At 41.3% G+C, this 17,756-nt stretch overlaps 1 protein-coding gene and 1 long non-coding RNA gene across 3 annotated transcripts; one reads left to right on the top strand and one right to left on the bottom strand.

Moving 5' to 3' along the window:
• On the top strand, positions 1-17,480 carry LOC135110298 (uncharacterized). The gene is made up of 3 exons (XR_010273178.1): positions 1-232; positions 15,428-15,511; positions 17,256-17,480. It is a non-coding gene; the product is annotated as an uncharacterized LOC135110298 (long non-coding RNA).
• LOC135110294 (uncharacterized) lies at positions 5,587-10,784 on the bottom strand. Of its 2 annotated transcripts, XM_064022475.1 has the most exons (5): positions 10,426-10,784; positions 10,141-10,258; positions 9,708-9,852; positions 8,617-8,944; positions 5,587-8,405 (listed from the first exon to the last, which is right to left on the bottom strand). In XM_064022475.1, the coding sequence occupies exons 3-5, from the start codon at positions 9,847-9,849 to the stop codon at positions 7,493-7,495; spliced, it is 1,383 nt and encodes a 460-aa protein (XP_063878545.1). In that variant the 5' UTR covers positions 9,850-9,852; positions 10,141-10,258; positions 10,426-10,784; the 3' UTR covers positions 5,587-7,492. The 2 variants fall into 2 exon arrangements, with proteins under 2 accessions (XP_063878545.1, XP_063878544.1); XM_064022474.1 differs by lacking the exon at positions 10,141-10,258 and having other exon boundaries at positions 10,426-10,782.
• Positions 17,481-17,756: the final 276 nt, after the last annotated feature.

The following is a 17,756-nucleotide window of genomic DNA, read 5'->3' as shown; positions in this document are numbered from 1 at the left end:
CTTTCAATATTAAGTCCTCAGATTTGTTGATCTGACAACGGATATATTTCAGTTTATGATTGAAGGAAAACGCAAAATACATCTTACAGACGTGAACACGGAAGGTTTCTCGACTCTTGAACAAGACCGTCTATCGACGTGTCTTTTTTTTTATTGATTTCAAAATATATGGACTGGTTGACTTCCGTGCGAACCTTGAAGCCCCTGACCGCTGTCTGGATTGGTTTGACAGGTATTTCTGTAGGAATCGAGAAGTCATTGCTCTCGGAGTGGCAGGAGGATGCAATGACCCACTTTCGTACAATTTTCCATAATTCTTTAATGACCTACTTAATAGTTCTTCATCGTTAATGTGAAAAAAAGTTACTTGTTTTCAGATTTCGTAAAAAAAAAAAAGATCGGCTCATATATGACTCTAACATGCTGAAAATGTATTTTCGAGCAGAGCAAGTTCAAGAAGATGGTCAGCCCAGTCTGGCCCCAGGCGTAACGCTATCCACAAGCATTACCTCCGAAACCACGTGGTTGATCTTAACTAAACACATACCATATAATAGCAAAGCTCTCTATATTTCACGTGATATAGGTTTCATTACTTCTGAGTAGAGTACTACCACACTGTACTACTTCCACATCAACCATTCTTGAACATCAAGGAATATATTGCTGTGTATCCATGGGGGTGGACGGTGGTGGTAGATGAGCCGTTATCCCTCCCTTCACCTCCTACTGGCCTCCGTCGTCGTGGTACGTCCTCTCCGCCGGCTGAGTCCTCTTCGGCAGGTCACGGTACTGGGGCAGCAGGCCGCAGCTCCCTCAGTCCGGTGCGCCGAGTGTCTGCAGGGCGGTGCCGTTCCTCCGTGCTCACCGTGCAGTCGTGGGCCGCTGTTCCCTTAAGGCGGGTTGCCACACGCGCACTTTTTGGGCACGACGTGGCACGAGGTGAGTGCGCACCCAATTCGCGCCAACTCGTGCCCAACAGCGCGGCAGCTCGTGCAGACCTCTTGCCACCAAGTCGGGGAAGTCGAGGCAGGTGGCACGACGTCGCGTTAAAATTAAAACAGTTTCATTTTTTTTCCCGACGTGGTACGAAGTGGCGACGTCGGCCCCACCTCGTGCCATCACCTCGTGACACCTCGTACCCTGTTCGAGACACCTCGCGCCTATTGGCACGACGTCGCGCCTGGCGCGCAGTGGTGCGAGCTCGTGCTACCTGGGCGCGAGGTGTCACGAGGTGTGGTGCGGGGTGGTACGAGGTTAGTGCGAGGTGGGCGCGACGTTAGTCCGAGGTGGGGACGAAGTTAGCGCGAGGTGGTGGCGAGCTGTATAATTGCCTCTCACGTGACCTGATCCAAGGGGTATATAAACAGCACCCGTGGGCCACATGGTCACTTATCTCGCAAACACAGACAGAAGAAGAACCCTCCCATCTCCAGCCAACCTTTCCAAGATGCCCAAGAAAGGCAAGCAGCAAGCACCACAGCAGGAGTCTTCCCCGAGTCTGCAGGAGGAAGAAACTGGTGATGTTCCTCCTGAGGTTCCTGACGACACTGACGTTCCTGATGTGGAAGTGGTGAAGGTACAACCTGTTGCTGGGCTCTCCAGGAAACGCACTCGGCCATCCAAGAAAGACGTTCAGGACTACCCCTTCAACGACGACCAACTGAGGGAGATAGCAAACTACGTCCAGTTGCATCCAGAGCTCTACGATAAGCGGAACGAGAAGTGGCTGAATCCGGCGTGGAAGGAGAGCCTCTGGAAGGACCTGGCCCAAACTTTCTCGGACTGTTCTCACCAGCAGGTGAAGAAGGTGGTGGACAAGAAGAGAACAGATTTTGGGAAAATCGAGAAGAGGGAGAGCAAGAGTGGATCAGCAGCCAGGCCGAGGACGCAGAGGGAGCAGAAGATCGTCGAGGTTTGGGGCTTCCTGGCAGGTCACATCGCCCACGAAAGTACGCACCCTAGTGATGACTTCGGCAGACAAAGTGACGATCAAGATTCCTCCAGCCATGAGTCTGTCCTATCGGCCCACTCAATTGCCAGGAGGAAGAGGAAGAAGGAACGGCAGGAGGAGGAACTATCCAGCCCACGATCCACCAAATCTACCCAGGAGAGCAGTGCCATCCAAGAACTACTCCAGAGTGCACAGCTGCTAGCTACACGAAAACCACCAGTCGAGGGACCTGACGCTGACATCCGGCAGTTTGTTGAATTTATGTACACTCGCCTGAAGAAGGTTTCCCCCATGCATCATGGAGTACTCTTCTCCAAGATCGCGTACATGATCAGCCTCATGGAGGAACCAATACAGTGGGAATCTATACTCGGCTGTTCACCGTCCCCCGTCAAGACCCTGCAGCACACAAGTACGACCACCAAACTCCAGGGCCAGAAGACGAAATCGCCGGCGAAAAAGGCCATAATGTCCCCCATGATCGAGACGCCGAAGGGCTACGAGGCGGAGGATAGCGACGAGTAAATGTAAACAAAATAAAAATGTATTGCATATAAAAATATGTTAAAATGTATGAAATAAATATGAAAAAAACAACTATATTTTTTCCCTTTTCATTTATAATATAAGTATGGATATAAAATAATAACTGGTAAAAGGAGACATTAAAAACACTTTTTTAATGTTTCCTTTTACCAGTAAAAAAAAATTATAAACTAGAAACTGAATATAAATAATTGGGACATAAATGGTAAAAGAGAAAAAAAATATACTAAAACTTGGGAAGTTAAGAAATGGATTGAAAATTGAGGATTTGAAATGATAACAGATAAAAGGGAATAATGAAGAGTTGGTAATAAAGAACTTGGAAAATAATAACTGAATATATAAATAAGGTATTGAAATAATAACTGGTAAAAGGTAAAACACTTGGAAAATTAAATCAGAGAATCACACATGGAAAAGGTACTGTCCCCATAATATATATATATATATATATATATATATATATATATATATATATATATATATATATATATATATATATATATATATATATATATATATATATATATATATATATATATATATATATATATATATATATATATATATATATATATATATGAACATTTTATAGCTTTGATATATCCATCAAGTATAGATTTTATTTCAATGTCGTAAATATGAAAAATTCTTTGCTAAAATTTTAATCTTATAACCAGACGATCTTAACAATTTTAGACCAAAGTCTTATGTAATTAATAAATGAAGGTGTTTAATTATCCAGATTTGCCTATTACTTAATAAGTTAATAATTTTTGTAAACATTAAATTCATATTTAAAATTTTTTTTTAACATATATTCTATTTTACTCTTATTTCCTTTCCCATTCCCTCCCACCCAAATATGATATTCCTATAATGTATATAGTTTATATTTTGGGGTATAATTCAAAGTCAAGGAAGCTTAATCGGTTTCTTTATTATCAAATACACAGATAACATTTATTAACACAGCTTATATATACTCGTATATATATATATATATATATATATATATATATATATATATATATATATATATATATATATATATATATATATATATATATATATTATTTATTTATTTATTTAATTATTGCTCCATCCTTTGTTCGTCTGCTGGTCGTCCTCTTGGATATACCATCCTTTCTTGCCAGGGAACTGCGCCTGCTTCTGATGCATAGTACAAAGCCAGGTAGTCTCGGACGGCCTTTGCTTCTCTCGTTGGATTTGTTCCCCGTCGAGTTTGGAGGCGTTGCATCAGATTTGGTATGTTCCTCCACGATCCATCAATCACGTTATGGTCACCATCTTCGCAGTCGACTTCTTGGGGATGAAAATTTGAGTAGCGGTCCAATATCAGGTTGTGCATCACACACCCACACATGGTGACAATTTTGACAACTGCAGGTCGTTGTAGCATGGTAGTGCCGAAGACTCTAAATCGTGACTGCAGGAGACCGAAAGCATTTTCCACCACACGACGGGCGCGAGACAACCTGTAGCTGAAGATTTTTTCTTCGTATACCTGGGATTGATGTGAGTAAGGTTTCATAAGCCAGGTCTTGAGGGCGAAGGCATCATCAGCAACAATGTGGAATGGGATTGGCGTGTCGTCACTCGGCAGGAAGCTGTGCTCTGGAAATCCCACTCGTTTCTGCGCGATGGCATCGTGAAGGGTGCACTTGAATCAAGTTCCTCCATCACCAGCACTTCCTTCAGCACCTACGTCGACGTACAGGAACTTGTAGTTTGCATCTACGACGGCCATGAGGACAATGCTGTGGAACTTCTTGTAATTGAAGAACAGTGATCCTGCATGCCAGGGCTTCTTCACTCGAACATGCTTGCCATCCAGACCACCTCCACACTTGTGATAGTTCCACCTCTTTGAGAATCCTTCGGCAACTTGATTCCATTCTTCTGGAGTTCTTGGGCACTTGAGCACCTCAGGTTTGTATATGTCAATTATGGCCTGGCAGACTTTAGGTACGAATCTACAGATGGCGGTTTTGGAGACCCTGAAGCTGTATTGCAGACTCGTATATGAATCGCCGGATGCCAGGAATCGGAGGGTGACAGCCAACTTCAACCCCACTGACAGGGGCTCTCTCATTCTGGTGGCTTTTTTGGCGAGGATTGGAGTAAGCCGGTCCACCATCTCTCCGAAAAGTTCAGGTTTGATGCGGAGGAAGTTCTTGTAGCCCTTGGTGTCTTCTCGGTTGAGCTCCTGCAGCAGGTGGTGAAAATCGCCATGCATCGATCGTCTCGTAAGCCATTCACGGCACCATATTGTTCTGGGTCTTCTTGCTCGTGGCTGGGGTGGCACGGGAGGTTGCTGTAGACGTCTTCTTCGCAGCAGCAATGCAGCAGCCACCATCAGGATTCCTGCCATCAGTACTTGAGCCTCTTGTCTGTAGTTTTCTTCCTCCATCTTCCCTGCTTGCCAGTCTAGCTTTGAGTGACTTGATCATCATTCCCCACCCTTTATATACCGCTTGGGAGGCGCTGCAAATATTGGACGCATCCTCACAACACCCCGTGACATATCGTGACAGTACATCGGCAACAACCTCGTAATTAATTAAAATGCCTGTGCGACCCCTCAAAACGGATCGTCGGGTTGGGCCACACCTCGTGTGCACGTCGCGATGACCTCGTGCCCACGTCGTGATCACCTCGTGTCACGTCTCGCAACACCTCGTGCCCAGATCGGGCTCACCTCGTGCCACATCGCCACACCCTTGCGCGCAATGTACCCGACGTCTCTGTTTCTGTACTGTTTCTACTCGCGGTGTGGCGCGCACTCACCTCGTGCCACGTCGTGCCCAAAAAGTGCGCGTGTGGCAACCTACCTTTAGCGACTCAGGCGACACCCTAAACTGCTAGACTGCGCGGACCAGAGCATGAGCTCTAGCGGTATAGGCTTCCCTTAGGCGCCTAAGCTTTACCAACTCAGGTGGCAAGGTTAAATTTCCTCAGCATCTTCCCTGCCTGGTTCATGTCACCCAACCCAGAGTAGTCTGAACGGTGTAAGTCCCTTAGGGCCATCGCAGTGGGCAGAGAGGATAACGGAAACAAGCCTTCTCCAAGTCTGTTTATTGCTCCAAAGCTTGTACATTATACAGGGTGTTTCAAAAGTATATGTCACATTACGACACTTTATATCTTAATAACTATGGAGTATATAAAAACAATTTATGTTCCCCGAAAGCTAATGTTTTCAAGTTTCTGTACTAAAAATCTGAGCTCAAAAGTGCAAGAAATTATTTTTTATTAAACTTTTTTTTTTCTTTTTTAATTTAGATGTTCGATGTGCGCGGCGCAGATTAACAAAAGAAAACCTGACGATTATATCTTTTAAATGGTACCAGTTTCATCTTGCTTCCATTTGTAGTTTTTGATATGTGAGTTCTTAAAAAGTGACACTTTCTAAGAACTAAAAAATCTCAACTTAAGAAAGTCAAATACTTGTTACATTCTTTTTAATGAAATGAAGAACTGTAAAGTGCATTAGTTCCATTGATCTGGGTCATCCAGTAAGAGGTCAAGGCAGAGCCCCAGGAGCGCGGAGTGGCTTTTGTATCATGAACAGAGTATAACCGGCTACCCATACATATATAGCAATGCTGCATAAAACATCTTGAAAGAAAATAGCAGAGACTGGGATGCTGTCACAGAAAATGCATAATTTTATGGCAGGATGGACATGATGCCTAGGAACTCATCCTCACTCCAGTGCTGCTTTGCCTCTTGATTTTTTGTTTAGTTTTTACAGACGAATTTCCAAGGAATCGAAACTGTAGATTTTTCTTGCAACGGGGTTATCGACCATTTCGTGATGTAATTTTTTCTTTGAATTTGGATTATTTGCTTTTAAAATGCAACAGACAAAGACACGCAGGCAGACCTAGCATTCTTTCTAATATAAGGGTAGATAACAATAGGTACATTTTTTGCGACACCTTTACCATAGAATAACATAAGTGAATTCACTTATATTTTCCTACTGTTACTTTTTTTTTTTTGTAAATTACATTATTTCCTTAATCGTCATTTATACGGTGCTGATTTTATTGGATTTGGACAACCTTTTTGCTTCGCTGAAGACCTTGTTGGTGAAATCTAATAAAGACGCGGCTTTTCTTATTCGCTAGAGTCTAAGATTGTCAAATCTCAATATTTAGTTGTCGCTGGGAGAAACTTTAGCATTTCCACCGTGACCACTAGTGTCTACAGTTAGACTCTAGACAATAGCGTGCAAACTCAACAGCAGCTTGGAAAGAAGAGATAAGTCAGGACGACTGCGGAAGATTACGCAGCAGTTAATGAAAGCCCCACGATTCGGAAGGGTAGACCTGCGTGTTGTGCTGTCTGCTTCTTTGTTTTCTGTGGATCGTTCGAGGAAAATGGAAAACTAATGCGACTGAAGAATAACATTTGTCCTTGTAGAACATAAGACTGAAAGACTGCTCAAATGCTTGATGCTCGTCCACCTTACAAACAATAATCTGGAGAAAGACGAAGAAGCGTTAAAAAGTAATATGTTTGTATAAAACAATTAAGGAATCACTTGACCTCTACCGTAATGGTTGATTGATGGAGACCAACAGCTTCGGACTCCCACAGACATGCCAGGCTAATCTACGAGTAATTGAACTAATGCAAACGGTGGGACAATGCTACAGCCGAATTTTGGCTTGGAAGACTCGTGCAGTGTCATGGCGGCTGGAAGTGCACCGTCCCGCGGCACCGGGACACCTGAGACTTCCATCACCACACCTCCGCAGTGCTGGCAATCTCATACATTTTACCAGCAACGTGTAAGCGGTGAATTGTCTGCAGCTTCATCAGCCAGAACGAGAAAAGAGAACGAGAAGTTAGCGACAAAAGAAGCTAGCATCCAGCGTTTAAAGCAACACCGTGTAGAACGACTTTAAGACGAATGGGTGACGGGAGCGGGGGACAAACACAGAGCTTGGGGCAGGAGGGTTATATATTCAGCACACCGTCTTGATAGGCTTCAGTTATTAAATTTGTCACACGAGTTGTCATCTCAGGGTTGTTCATAGATGCCAATTCTTCGAAATATGGTTTCCATGCTTTCTTTGTGCCCATGTATACCATCTTAATCAGCCACGAATTCGGGATGGACATCATAACCTTAGCAAACTTCACTCTCAGCCAGGAGATGAAGCCAGTGCTGAGGGTGCCTTGGCTTAATTTTTTTGCGGACGCTGAAAGTGTTAGTAAGTTCACAAGGAGACCGAAAACCACGCCCATCAAAGCTGACTTTTGGTATTCCATCAGGAAGTCCTCGAATCTCCAGTGTGGCAAGGCTGCTCCCAGGTTGGCGGCAGTGGAGGTGAAGGTGTCATAATAAAGCTTTTGCACCTCCCTCAGGTGGTCTCGTCGTAAATCTTGCTGCGTGGATGTATGGATGACGTAAAGAAGGTCTATAACGGGGTTTCGCCACCCCACATTCCCCCAGTCGATCATTGCAAAGTCTTCCACATCGCCTTCCTTGTCATATTTAAACATGAAGTTGTTGGTCCAGTAGTCTCCATGGCACAAGCACAAGATTGCTTCCTTCCCGCTGACACTTAGAATGTCTGTCACTTTACTGACCAGCTTGTCTTTGTTAGAGGCGAGGGTCTTTAGCACTCCTGGGAACTCCTCCTCCCGATTTTTTAAAAAGTTGTCCATAATACCCTCTAAGAGCACCCGAACAAATACCCCCATTATATCGGTCATGAGTGGATTTGTTATGAAGTTTGGGTACTTAGTCAGGAAGTCGTGGGTGTGGTTGAAGGCGTAAGAGACAGAGTGGAGATGAGCCAAATTCTGTACTGCTATCTTAAGCTGCGAAAGGCTCAGGCCACGTCGTTTATCCCCCACTTTGAACCTGTGGAAGAGGCAGACAGGTAAGAAATACGAGGCTGTAATACTGTCAGACGTGGCTGTCTGTAGTTTTAGTATTACAAGGACTGTGTCCTACTAGCATGAATCACTACTTTATGCTGTGATGGCAGTACAATGGCTAACATTGTTGAGTAGAGGAGTATGTTCATGTTCCCGTCCACTCCAGTACTGAACACAGCACGTGCAACACATACCCGGCCTCCATGAGATCCTGCATCATCAACAAGTATTCGCCATCTTTGCACACGCCGTACACGTACTCAGGCGCGTTAATGCGATACTTGTCACCACCTCGCTCTTCCTGGAAAGTATTTAAGGTAGGCAGGACTTCGGAGAGGGTGAGTGACTCCTTCTGGGGTGCCCCGAACTCCATTGCCATTGTATGCTCGAACTCGCTGCCGGTGAGGAACTTTGCGATGAAGCTGTAATGTGCGCGCGAGGGTGTTCCTCCTGCTGGCGTCACCAGGCCCTCAGCCACGATCCTCATCACGTCGCTGCTGAAGTTTTCGCCCTTCCCACAACCTGGAGTAAACATTTCTTTGAACACACACACACACGCGCACACACACACACACACACACATATATATATATATATATATATATATATATATATATATATATATATATATATATATATATATATATATATATATATATATATATATATGTTACATGTCACATTACGACACTATATCTTAATAACTATGGAGAATATCCTGAAAGCTAATATTTTCAAGTTTCTATACTAAAAAAATAAAGTGCAAGATATTCTTTTTTTTTTATAAACTTTTTTTTACAGATCTTCAATGTGCGCGGCGCGGGTTACAAGAGACTACAAACCGTAGTCCATATTTTGCCAAACGCAACCTACCATAGCGTTGTTCTTGGTTGCCAAAATTAACAGGACAAAACTTGATTTTATTTTTTAAATGGTATCAGTTTCATCTTGCTTCCATTTGCATTTATTGATATGTGGGTTTTTAGAATGTAACATATACTTTTTTTTAGAACACCCGGTATTTACATCCATGTAAGGCCGTTTTCTGCGGTCTACTTAAAATACTGAAATATTTTTGTTTGTACAATTACTGCACTTACAAAACGGTGATTAGTGGTTTAGAGAAAGAACAACACTTTATAAAGGGTTTACAGAAGTTACTTATCTAAGAGTGATTGTCTTATTTTCCTGATGAATAAGCAGTATTGGGGTTTTTTGAGTAACGAATTCAGTTAATCCATTTTTGTAGATTCTAATTATGATAAACACATTGCTGATGACTGACCTGGATTCACCTCGAAGGAGTTAACCTTCACAGTTGACCTTGGACTGGTTTTGGACTCATACTGACACAAGACAACTTCCAGCCACTCCTTTGTGACTTCTGATGCTGTTCTGGGGTTCTTCGAGGGCTTGGAGGACTCCATGACCTAAAAAAAGTTACAACTTTCCTCAGCCTTTATCGTTGCCGTTCACGTTCGTGTCAATTCCAAGCACTCAAAATTGCATAATAATTTCGGAACTAAATATATAACGGTATCGAAGGTTGTTAAATGGTAGTAATCACTCACAAATATAGATGATGTTGTTTATACATGTGTTATTAGATCTCGTATTGTGCCTCGCTGAGGAGGTAATATGAGATACTGTAGGGGGAGGGACTGGGAGGCACAAAGTGATAGGGAGGTGAAGATTGTATCAGAGGATCGCACTGCTACCTGTGGGGACCGCTATACACTGCAGCCAGCACGAGCATGTGCACCAAGTATTGTGAGGCTGCGGCCTAAGGAAGAAGGGTGACCACAGGGTTACGTGAGATGCGGCAGAGGAAGAGAGCTGTGAAATGTAATTAAATTAAATTAGTCCCACAAATATTTGGGAACGTCATTGTTCTGGCACCGTGCACTCACCATACCATTCTGCTCCTCTGAAAGATTTATGCAATAGGATAAAGGAGCAGTGCTTTCATAAAGGCATTTTTGTGAGACAGAAAATATTTTCACCTTTTGCTGAAAAGGAAGCGATGGAACAAGCTGGAGAAGCAGACCTGGACTCTCAACGCGTGGCTTCAGGACATGGCACTTTGATAGCACCTGACAGTACCGATAACACGGTAATGCTTATCAACAGTACCTTACGAGTTACAACGCACGATGACACTGCACTGCGGTAATGGCACAACTGATGCCCCGGGACGCGCTCCTTGGCGTGCCGTGATGCGCTGCGACGCGACCTTCGGCAGTCCTGACCTTCCTCTCCTTACTCTTTACTGGTGGTGCTGCCCAACCCAACCTTACGGCCGCGCAGTGGAATGTGACACTTTATCTCTTTAAGTCTTGATATCTATATAGATGTAGCCTTTTACAGCATCGTAATTACGAAATCCACTAAGTGTACCTATTTGACTTGTTGCGGCTGTGTACGCCACTCTAACAAACATTGTTATATAATTGTGCTTCATAACCTTCTGTGTACGAAGCGCACGAAATATTTGGTTACGTCATCGTGTTCCTTAAGACTTTTCTTTACAGGATAAAATTTTAAAGTATTGATTTAGGTATGGGTTATATATATATATATATATATATATATATATATATATATATATATATATATATATATATATATATATATATATATATATATATATATATATATATATATATATATATATATATATATATATATATATAATTTTTTTTTTTAACAAATAACAACGATATACATACATGTAAAGAAACACTTTAAAAAATTTCTTCACATACATTTGTCATAATTTCCATACTTAACTATTGAGTTTAGAGAAACGTGTGTGCTGTGATGAAAAAAACTGTGATAACTGATTTGATCTTGATGATTACGGACGACTTGTTAGATCTCATTTCGTTCTCCTCCCGAGTAAGAGAGAGAGAAAGAGAGAGAGAATAATCAGGATAGGACAAAAAATAATAAGTCTAACTTAATTAGACTGATGAAAAGATATAGGAAGGAAATAGTTTTCAAATAGATAGGTAGATGAATGAATAGACTCTGTAATCAAGTTATTAGTGCTGAGTCATTTCGGAACTTTTAAAGGTTAGATAAATTCATGGTCAAGTCAAATCTCCTGGGCTCCTCCCCCCCTCCCCCTCATCCATTCCCATGGTCAGGGCGTCTCCACCTCAGTCCCCTCACCACTACCATCACCAGCTCCTCCTCCTCCTCCAATTACTTTTTAACTACAGTTAGTTCTGGTATTACCCCCTCCGATCCCTTTCTCCTTCTCCCTCCAACACTACCCTCTCCTCCTCATCACTACCTTCCTCCCCCTCCCTTAAACTACCGCCTTCACTCCCTCCTCCTTGTCCTCCCATCTCCCTTTCCCCACCTCCATCATCACTGCCTCTTCCTCTCCCTCCTCCTTCTCCATTCCCAGTTACTTGTTAACTAGTAGTTATGTTATTACCTCCTCCAATCCCTCTCTCCTCCTCCCCCCAGCACTCCCCTCTCTTCCTCTTCCCTATTTTAGAGATTTTGTTGAAACTTTTGCTGTTGCCTTAGACATATCAAAAGCTTTTGGTAGAGTCTGGCACAAAGCTTTGATTTCCAATCTACCCTCCTACGGCTTCTATCCTTCTCTCTGTAACTTCATCTCACGTTTTCTTTCTGAGTGTGGTGCACAGTCACTGTTATTCTAAATTTATTAACAGTGCAGTTCCTCAGGGTTCTGTCCTGTCACCCACTCTCTTCCTATTATTCATCATGATCTTCTAAACCAAACTTCTTGTCCTATCCACTCCTATGCTAACAATACCACCCTGCACTTTTCCACATCTTTTCATAGACTTCCAACCCTTCAGGAAGTAAATAGTTCACGCAGGGGAGCCACAGAATGGCTGACTTCTGATCTCTCTAAAATTTCTGATTGGGGTAGAGCAAACTTGGTATTGTTCAATGCCTCAAAAACTCAATCCCTCCAGCTATCAGTTTAACACAACCTTCTAGAAAACAATCTCCTTTTTTTCAGTGACACTTAACTGTCCCCCTTCTCTACCTTGAACATCCTCGGTCTGTCCTTTTCTTATAATCTAAATTGGAAACTTCACATCTCATCTCTAGCTAAAACAGTTTCTATGAAGTTAGGTGTTCTGAGACGTCTCCGCTAATTTTTCTCCCCCACCCCCGCCCCTCCAATCTGCTAACTCTGTACAAAGGCCTTAACCGTCCACGCATGGAGTATGCTTCACATGTCTGGGGAAGTTCCACTCATATCGCTCTGTTAGACAGGGTGGAATTAAAAGCTTTTCATCTCATCAACTCCTCTCCTCTATCTGACTATCTTCAGCCTCTTTCTAATCACCGCAAAAAAAAAAAAAAAAAAAAAAAAAAAAAAAACGGTTGCATCTCTAGCTATCTCCTACTGCTATTTTCATGCTAACTGCTCTTCTGATCTTGTTAACTGCATGCCTCCCCTCCTCCTGCAGCCTTGCTGCACAAGACTTTCTTCTTTCTCTCACCCCTATTCTGTTCACCTCTCTAATGCAAAAAGTTAACCAGTATTTTCAATCATTCATTCTTTTCTTTGGTAAACTCTGGAACTCCATGCCTGCTTCTGTACTTCCCCCTTCCTATTACTTGAATTCCTTCAAGAGGGAGATTTCAAGACACTTATCCTTCAGTTTTTGACTACCACTTCGGACCATATTTGGGGACCAGCATATATATATATATATATATATATATATATATATATATATATATATATATATATATATATATATATATATATATATATATATATATATATATATATGTGTATGTGTGTTTGTGTGTGTGTGTGTGTGTGTGTGTGTGTGTGTGTGTGTGTGTGTGTGTGTGTGTGTGTGTGTGTGTGTGTGTGTGTATTGTGGCACTGTTTGTAAAACTTATATTGTTTTTGTGGATTTTTCATTATTACTAACTGAGGCTTGAAATATTTTGATATTCATGATATTAGTTAAAGTATATGACAAATCAGAATATGTAGTGCATTCCCGTCTAGGTGTCTTCTTTCTTCCTGTCATTTTCAAAATCAAATTTAGCTACGTAAATATAAGGGACGAGATGGACACTTGTCCTCCCTCCCTCCCCGTCTGTACATCAATATTTACCAAAACTTCTGGGTGTTTTCAGACTCAGACATGAAGGAAAACCAGAATTAATCTCGAAAATAGATAAATAACTTCCAAAATGCTCTAAATGAGGCTTAAGTAAATTGAAGGATGCAGCCCCATTCAGAGACCCCACTGTGAAAACACATCATTACAGGATCTTCTCTCTTTCCTTATAGTATCTCTTCCTTAATATATCCCTCAACTCCCAGGGTTTGCCAGGCATTTCCAGGTATTTTCCAGACTGAAATGTGTAGATTGTAGAAGTAGGAGAAGGAGGAAATGAGGAATGGAGGAGGAGGAAGGAAAAAAATGAAGGGGGGAGTATTGTTGGAGTGTGGTAGTAGTAGCAGTAGGAGGAGAAGGAGGAAATGAGGAATGGAGGAGGAGGAAGGAAAAAAATGAAGGGGGGAGTATTGTTGGAGTGTGGTAGTAGTAGCAGTAGGAGGAGAAGGAGAAGGAAGGAGGGAGAGGAGGGTGGGAGAGTGGTATTAATAGCAGTAGTAGTAGTAGTAGTAGTAGGAGGAGGAGGAGAAGGAAGGAGGAATGGAGGAAGAGATTCTCTGAGGTAGTGATGGGCGCTGCAACTAAGCACAACACAACATTGTCCAATGCTATGTTAAAATTTTATTTGCGAAAAATTATAGAACAGGCACCTCAAACTTTTAGTAGTTCTATACATCTCTGACTCACTCTCTCACTAGTCTGAACAAGTCTTTCTCTTGGGTTATGTACACTCCTGAATATTTAAATACATCCACCTGTTCTACATCTGCTGAACTTATTAACATTTGACTTCGTCTTTTGTATGTTTATTTTCATTGTATACCTACTACAGGTTATCTACAGAGTGTTTACCTTCTGAAGTTCCTGAGCTGATTTGGATACCAAGACTATGTTGTCAGCATACCTAAGATTGCTGATGTACTGGCCACCTATGTGCACTCCACTCTCTTCATAATGTCCTGGGCTTCTCTCATAATGAACTCTAAGAATATATTGAATAGATGTGGCAATAATGGGAAGCCCTGCAGAATCCCTCTTGTATTAAAATTCTTCGGTGGGTATTGTGACTTTCTTTCCTGATGCCCTTGTTTCTTTGTTCAATTTCGCAATGAACTATGTCTTTGAGCCCAAACCAGTTCAATATGGCCTCCAAAGCTGGTCTCCTGACAGAGCCAAATACTTGTTCAAAATCAGTGAACAAACAGTACACATTTTTTCCTTTCTCCTACAATCTTTCAGTCATTTCAATAAGGGAGAATTCGTCCTTCTGCCTGGTCCAAAGTCTGTCTGTTCTTCTGTCAGCATGTCCCCCTTTCTCATCACTATCTTCTCCTGAATTGCTCTCACCAGTATCTTATAAGAGTGTGCTATCAGGTTAATTAGTCTATATTTGGCTATAATGTTTAGTATAATGCTGCACTATGATTCTGGATATTTATTAACACACCCTAAGTAATCCAACCTGTGTAGTCTGTGCACATCTATGTTACCTAACATAACCCAACTGGCACAACATGTGTTGTCCTTGCACCTCCATGCAACCTCACAGTTGAACTTACTCATTGCATGTAATCTACACATCCATCTTACTTCACTTCCAGCCACACTAACGCAATTTGTGTAGTATTTTTGCTATCATGTTACTTCACACACAACCAAACTAATACAATTGGTGTACTCTTTGCACATGTATGTTAGCTAACACAGGCTTGACCAAGACAACCTGTGTAGTGTTATCACTCATTGGTGCTGCTAATCTGCTTTTCTCAACTCTTTACTGTGACATTGTTCATTCATCTTATCATACTGATTTGTGTACTTCCATTTATCATTAAAGAAAATTTTTTCTTGTAATTTTTGTTGCTTTCAGATTCAGAATGAGGAGTGCTGCAGTCGTGGCAGCATGTGCAGCAGTGTCAAGGACATCACACCACCACCAGTCTGGTGCCACAAAGTGAGTGAGAGGTTACTGTAGGTGAAAGAGGAAAGTATACATGGTTGTGATTCATGGGTGCTTGTATATAATATTTTCATAGTATAACAGATAGTTTCAAAGTGCATATATATATATATATATATATATATATATATATATATATATATATATATATATATATATATATATATATATATATATATATATATATATATATATATATATATATATATATATATATATATATATATATATATATATATATATATATATATATATATATATATATATATATATATATATATATATACTGAGTGTGAATACTTTGTGATTGTTATCTTGTGACATACTTTATGGCCTTTGTAGCAGGAGTAGATCAACTGATCATGATAAAAAAAAAAAAGGTGGCATGTATGTGCCTGAGCATGCAAGTTCTCTATGTTAAGAGGTGTAACTTATGTGCTAGAAAGAACATTTTATGTTTCTCACCTGCCTGCCTTGTTAAAGGAAAATACCAAAAGTAATGACAACACATGCCAAGTCAGCCGAGCCAGCAGAACTGCAGACGTGTGGTGAAGAGTTTCTTCATCACTCCTTATGCACTTTGCCAGAATTACTCATCTTATCACTCTGGGTATATCAGATCTGTTTTGGCTGGTGTCAGTATGTAGAGACACGTTATTACAAGTGCAGTCCCATTATACTGTTACTGGCAAGTGAACCACAGGCAAGGCAAGGTAAGGCAGGATATCATAACAATTATGATAAGAGCAGTTCCAGTGTGTTGTTACTGGTCTGTGAGATACAGGCAAGCCAAAGAAAGGCAAGGCAGGGTATTGTAACGGTTATATGATGAGTGCAGTCCCAGTGTGTTGTTGCTGGTCTGTGAGACATGGATACAGCTAGGCAATGAGCAAGACTGCTGTTTGGGTATGGAGGTTTCAGTTTTGTGGTCATTGTCATCAACATTACTACAGTACTTGCTGTGTTTTGAGCAACTTTGTGATATTCATTAAGGAAGAAATATTAGATACTTCAAGATAACTAGGTGAATGGAGCAGTGACTTTCAGTGATCTTGTCTGTACAGCACTTATGTACAAAAGCAAGAACTAACTGTGTGCTACCACACTGGCCTGTCTTATAGCATTGGTATAGATATTCATCACTCCTTAAGATTACTGGCAGAATTTGTGTTGTTGAGTACAATGACAGGCTGATTGATCTATATATTTGTATTGGCTTATGCAGGATACTGTGTGTTTCAGCAACATGCATGGAAGGGAGGGATTGTAGTGACTGATGTAGGATACTGTGTGGCTGATTGCAGCAATATGTAGGGGAAAGACAGGGCAGTAGTGGCTGATGCAGGATATGTTCAGTTGTTCATCAAGTTGATAGTGGGAATTATTCTAGTGTAAAAATACAAGGCATGTACAGAAGTATTAGCAAATTTCAACAGTCATGCATTTTAAAATAGGATCAAAATGGTAAAATGATTGAAAAAGCCTTGTGTAGCATAATTTGTTGTAAAGTGTTCAGAAAACCATTGTGCTAATATTCCTCCTGGATGCCTGTGCTTCATGATCTTTACACATTGCTGCATAAAGCACAAATGACGTACTGTTTAGTCAGCCTGTCACTCTGTGGCAGCCATCCCAGGATGTAGGCTGCCATACAAAATGGTGTCTTTGTATTTGGGTTCAAGATGCACTGCTCATCACAGCATTACACTCACCACTGACTTTAGTTGTTACTTTCCAGTTTCTGTTGACTGATTGGAAGCCATCAGATCTACACATGGAAGTCTCTTTATGAAACATACCTACATATTTCCACTTATGACTCCCATCCATGACTAATTTTCTCCCAAAGCTCTCTCTACTCACTGTACTAAAAATCTGATTACTGAGTCTGTTCCATTCATTTAACACTATTTGATAAACAATTTCTTTCTACCTCTGTTAGATTAAACTTTATCAAGCCTGAGCCCATTATTTCTTATACTATTCTGATTACTGACCCTGAGGATTTTGTCACCCTCTTATACCACTTAAAGACCTCTTTCAGATCCCCTTGCACCTCTCTTAAGAAATATAAATTCACAAAAGCTTCAGTCTCCTTTGAAAAGGAATATTTCTTCTCTCTTGTGTCTTCTAAGTCATTCTCATATGTATGAACTTAAACAGACCAGTATCCTTCCTGTAATATGAGGACCAGATTCATATGTGAAGATTTGTCCACTAAATGAAATGCTTTAGGATG

The sequence above is a fragment of the Scylla paramamosain genome, chromosome 20 (genome assembly GCF_035594125.1).
Source record: "Scylla paramamosain isolate STU-SP2022 chromosome 20, ASM3559412v1, whole genome shotgun sequence".
NCBI classification, from domain to species: domain Eukaryota; kingdom Metazoa; phylum Arthropoda; class Malacostraca; order Decapoda; family Portunidae; genus Scylla; species Scylla paramamosain.
Note: the sequence above shows the minus strand (reverse complement) of the source record. Positions and strands in the feature narration are given on the sequence as shown.

Bases quoted from the DNA above. Each gene is read 5' to 3' on its own strand.
- LOC135110294 (XM_064022475.1), bottom strand. From the start codon at position 9,849: ATGGAGTCCTCCAAGCCCTCGAAGAACCCCAGAACAGCATCAGAAGTC. The intron at 8,945-9,707 runs GTCAGTCATCAG...TGTTTACTCCAG, and splicing joins CTCCTTCGAGGTGAATCCAG to GTTGTGGGAAGGGCGAAAAC. The intron at 8,406-8,616 runs GTATGTGTTGCA...CCTCTTCCACAG, and splicing joins CAGGATCTCATGGAGGCCGG to GTTCAAAGTGGGGGATAAAC.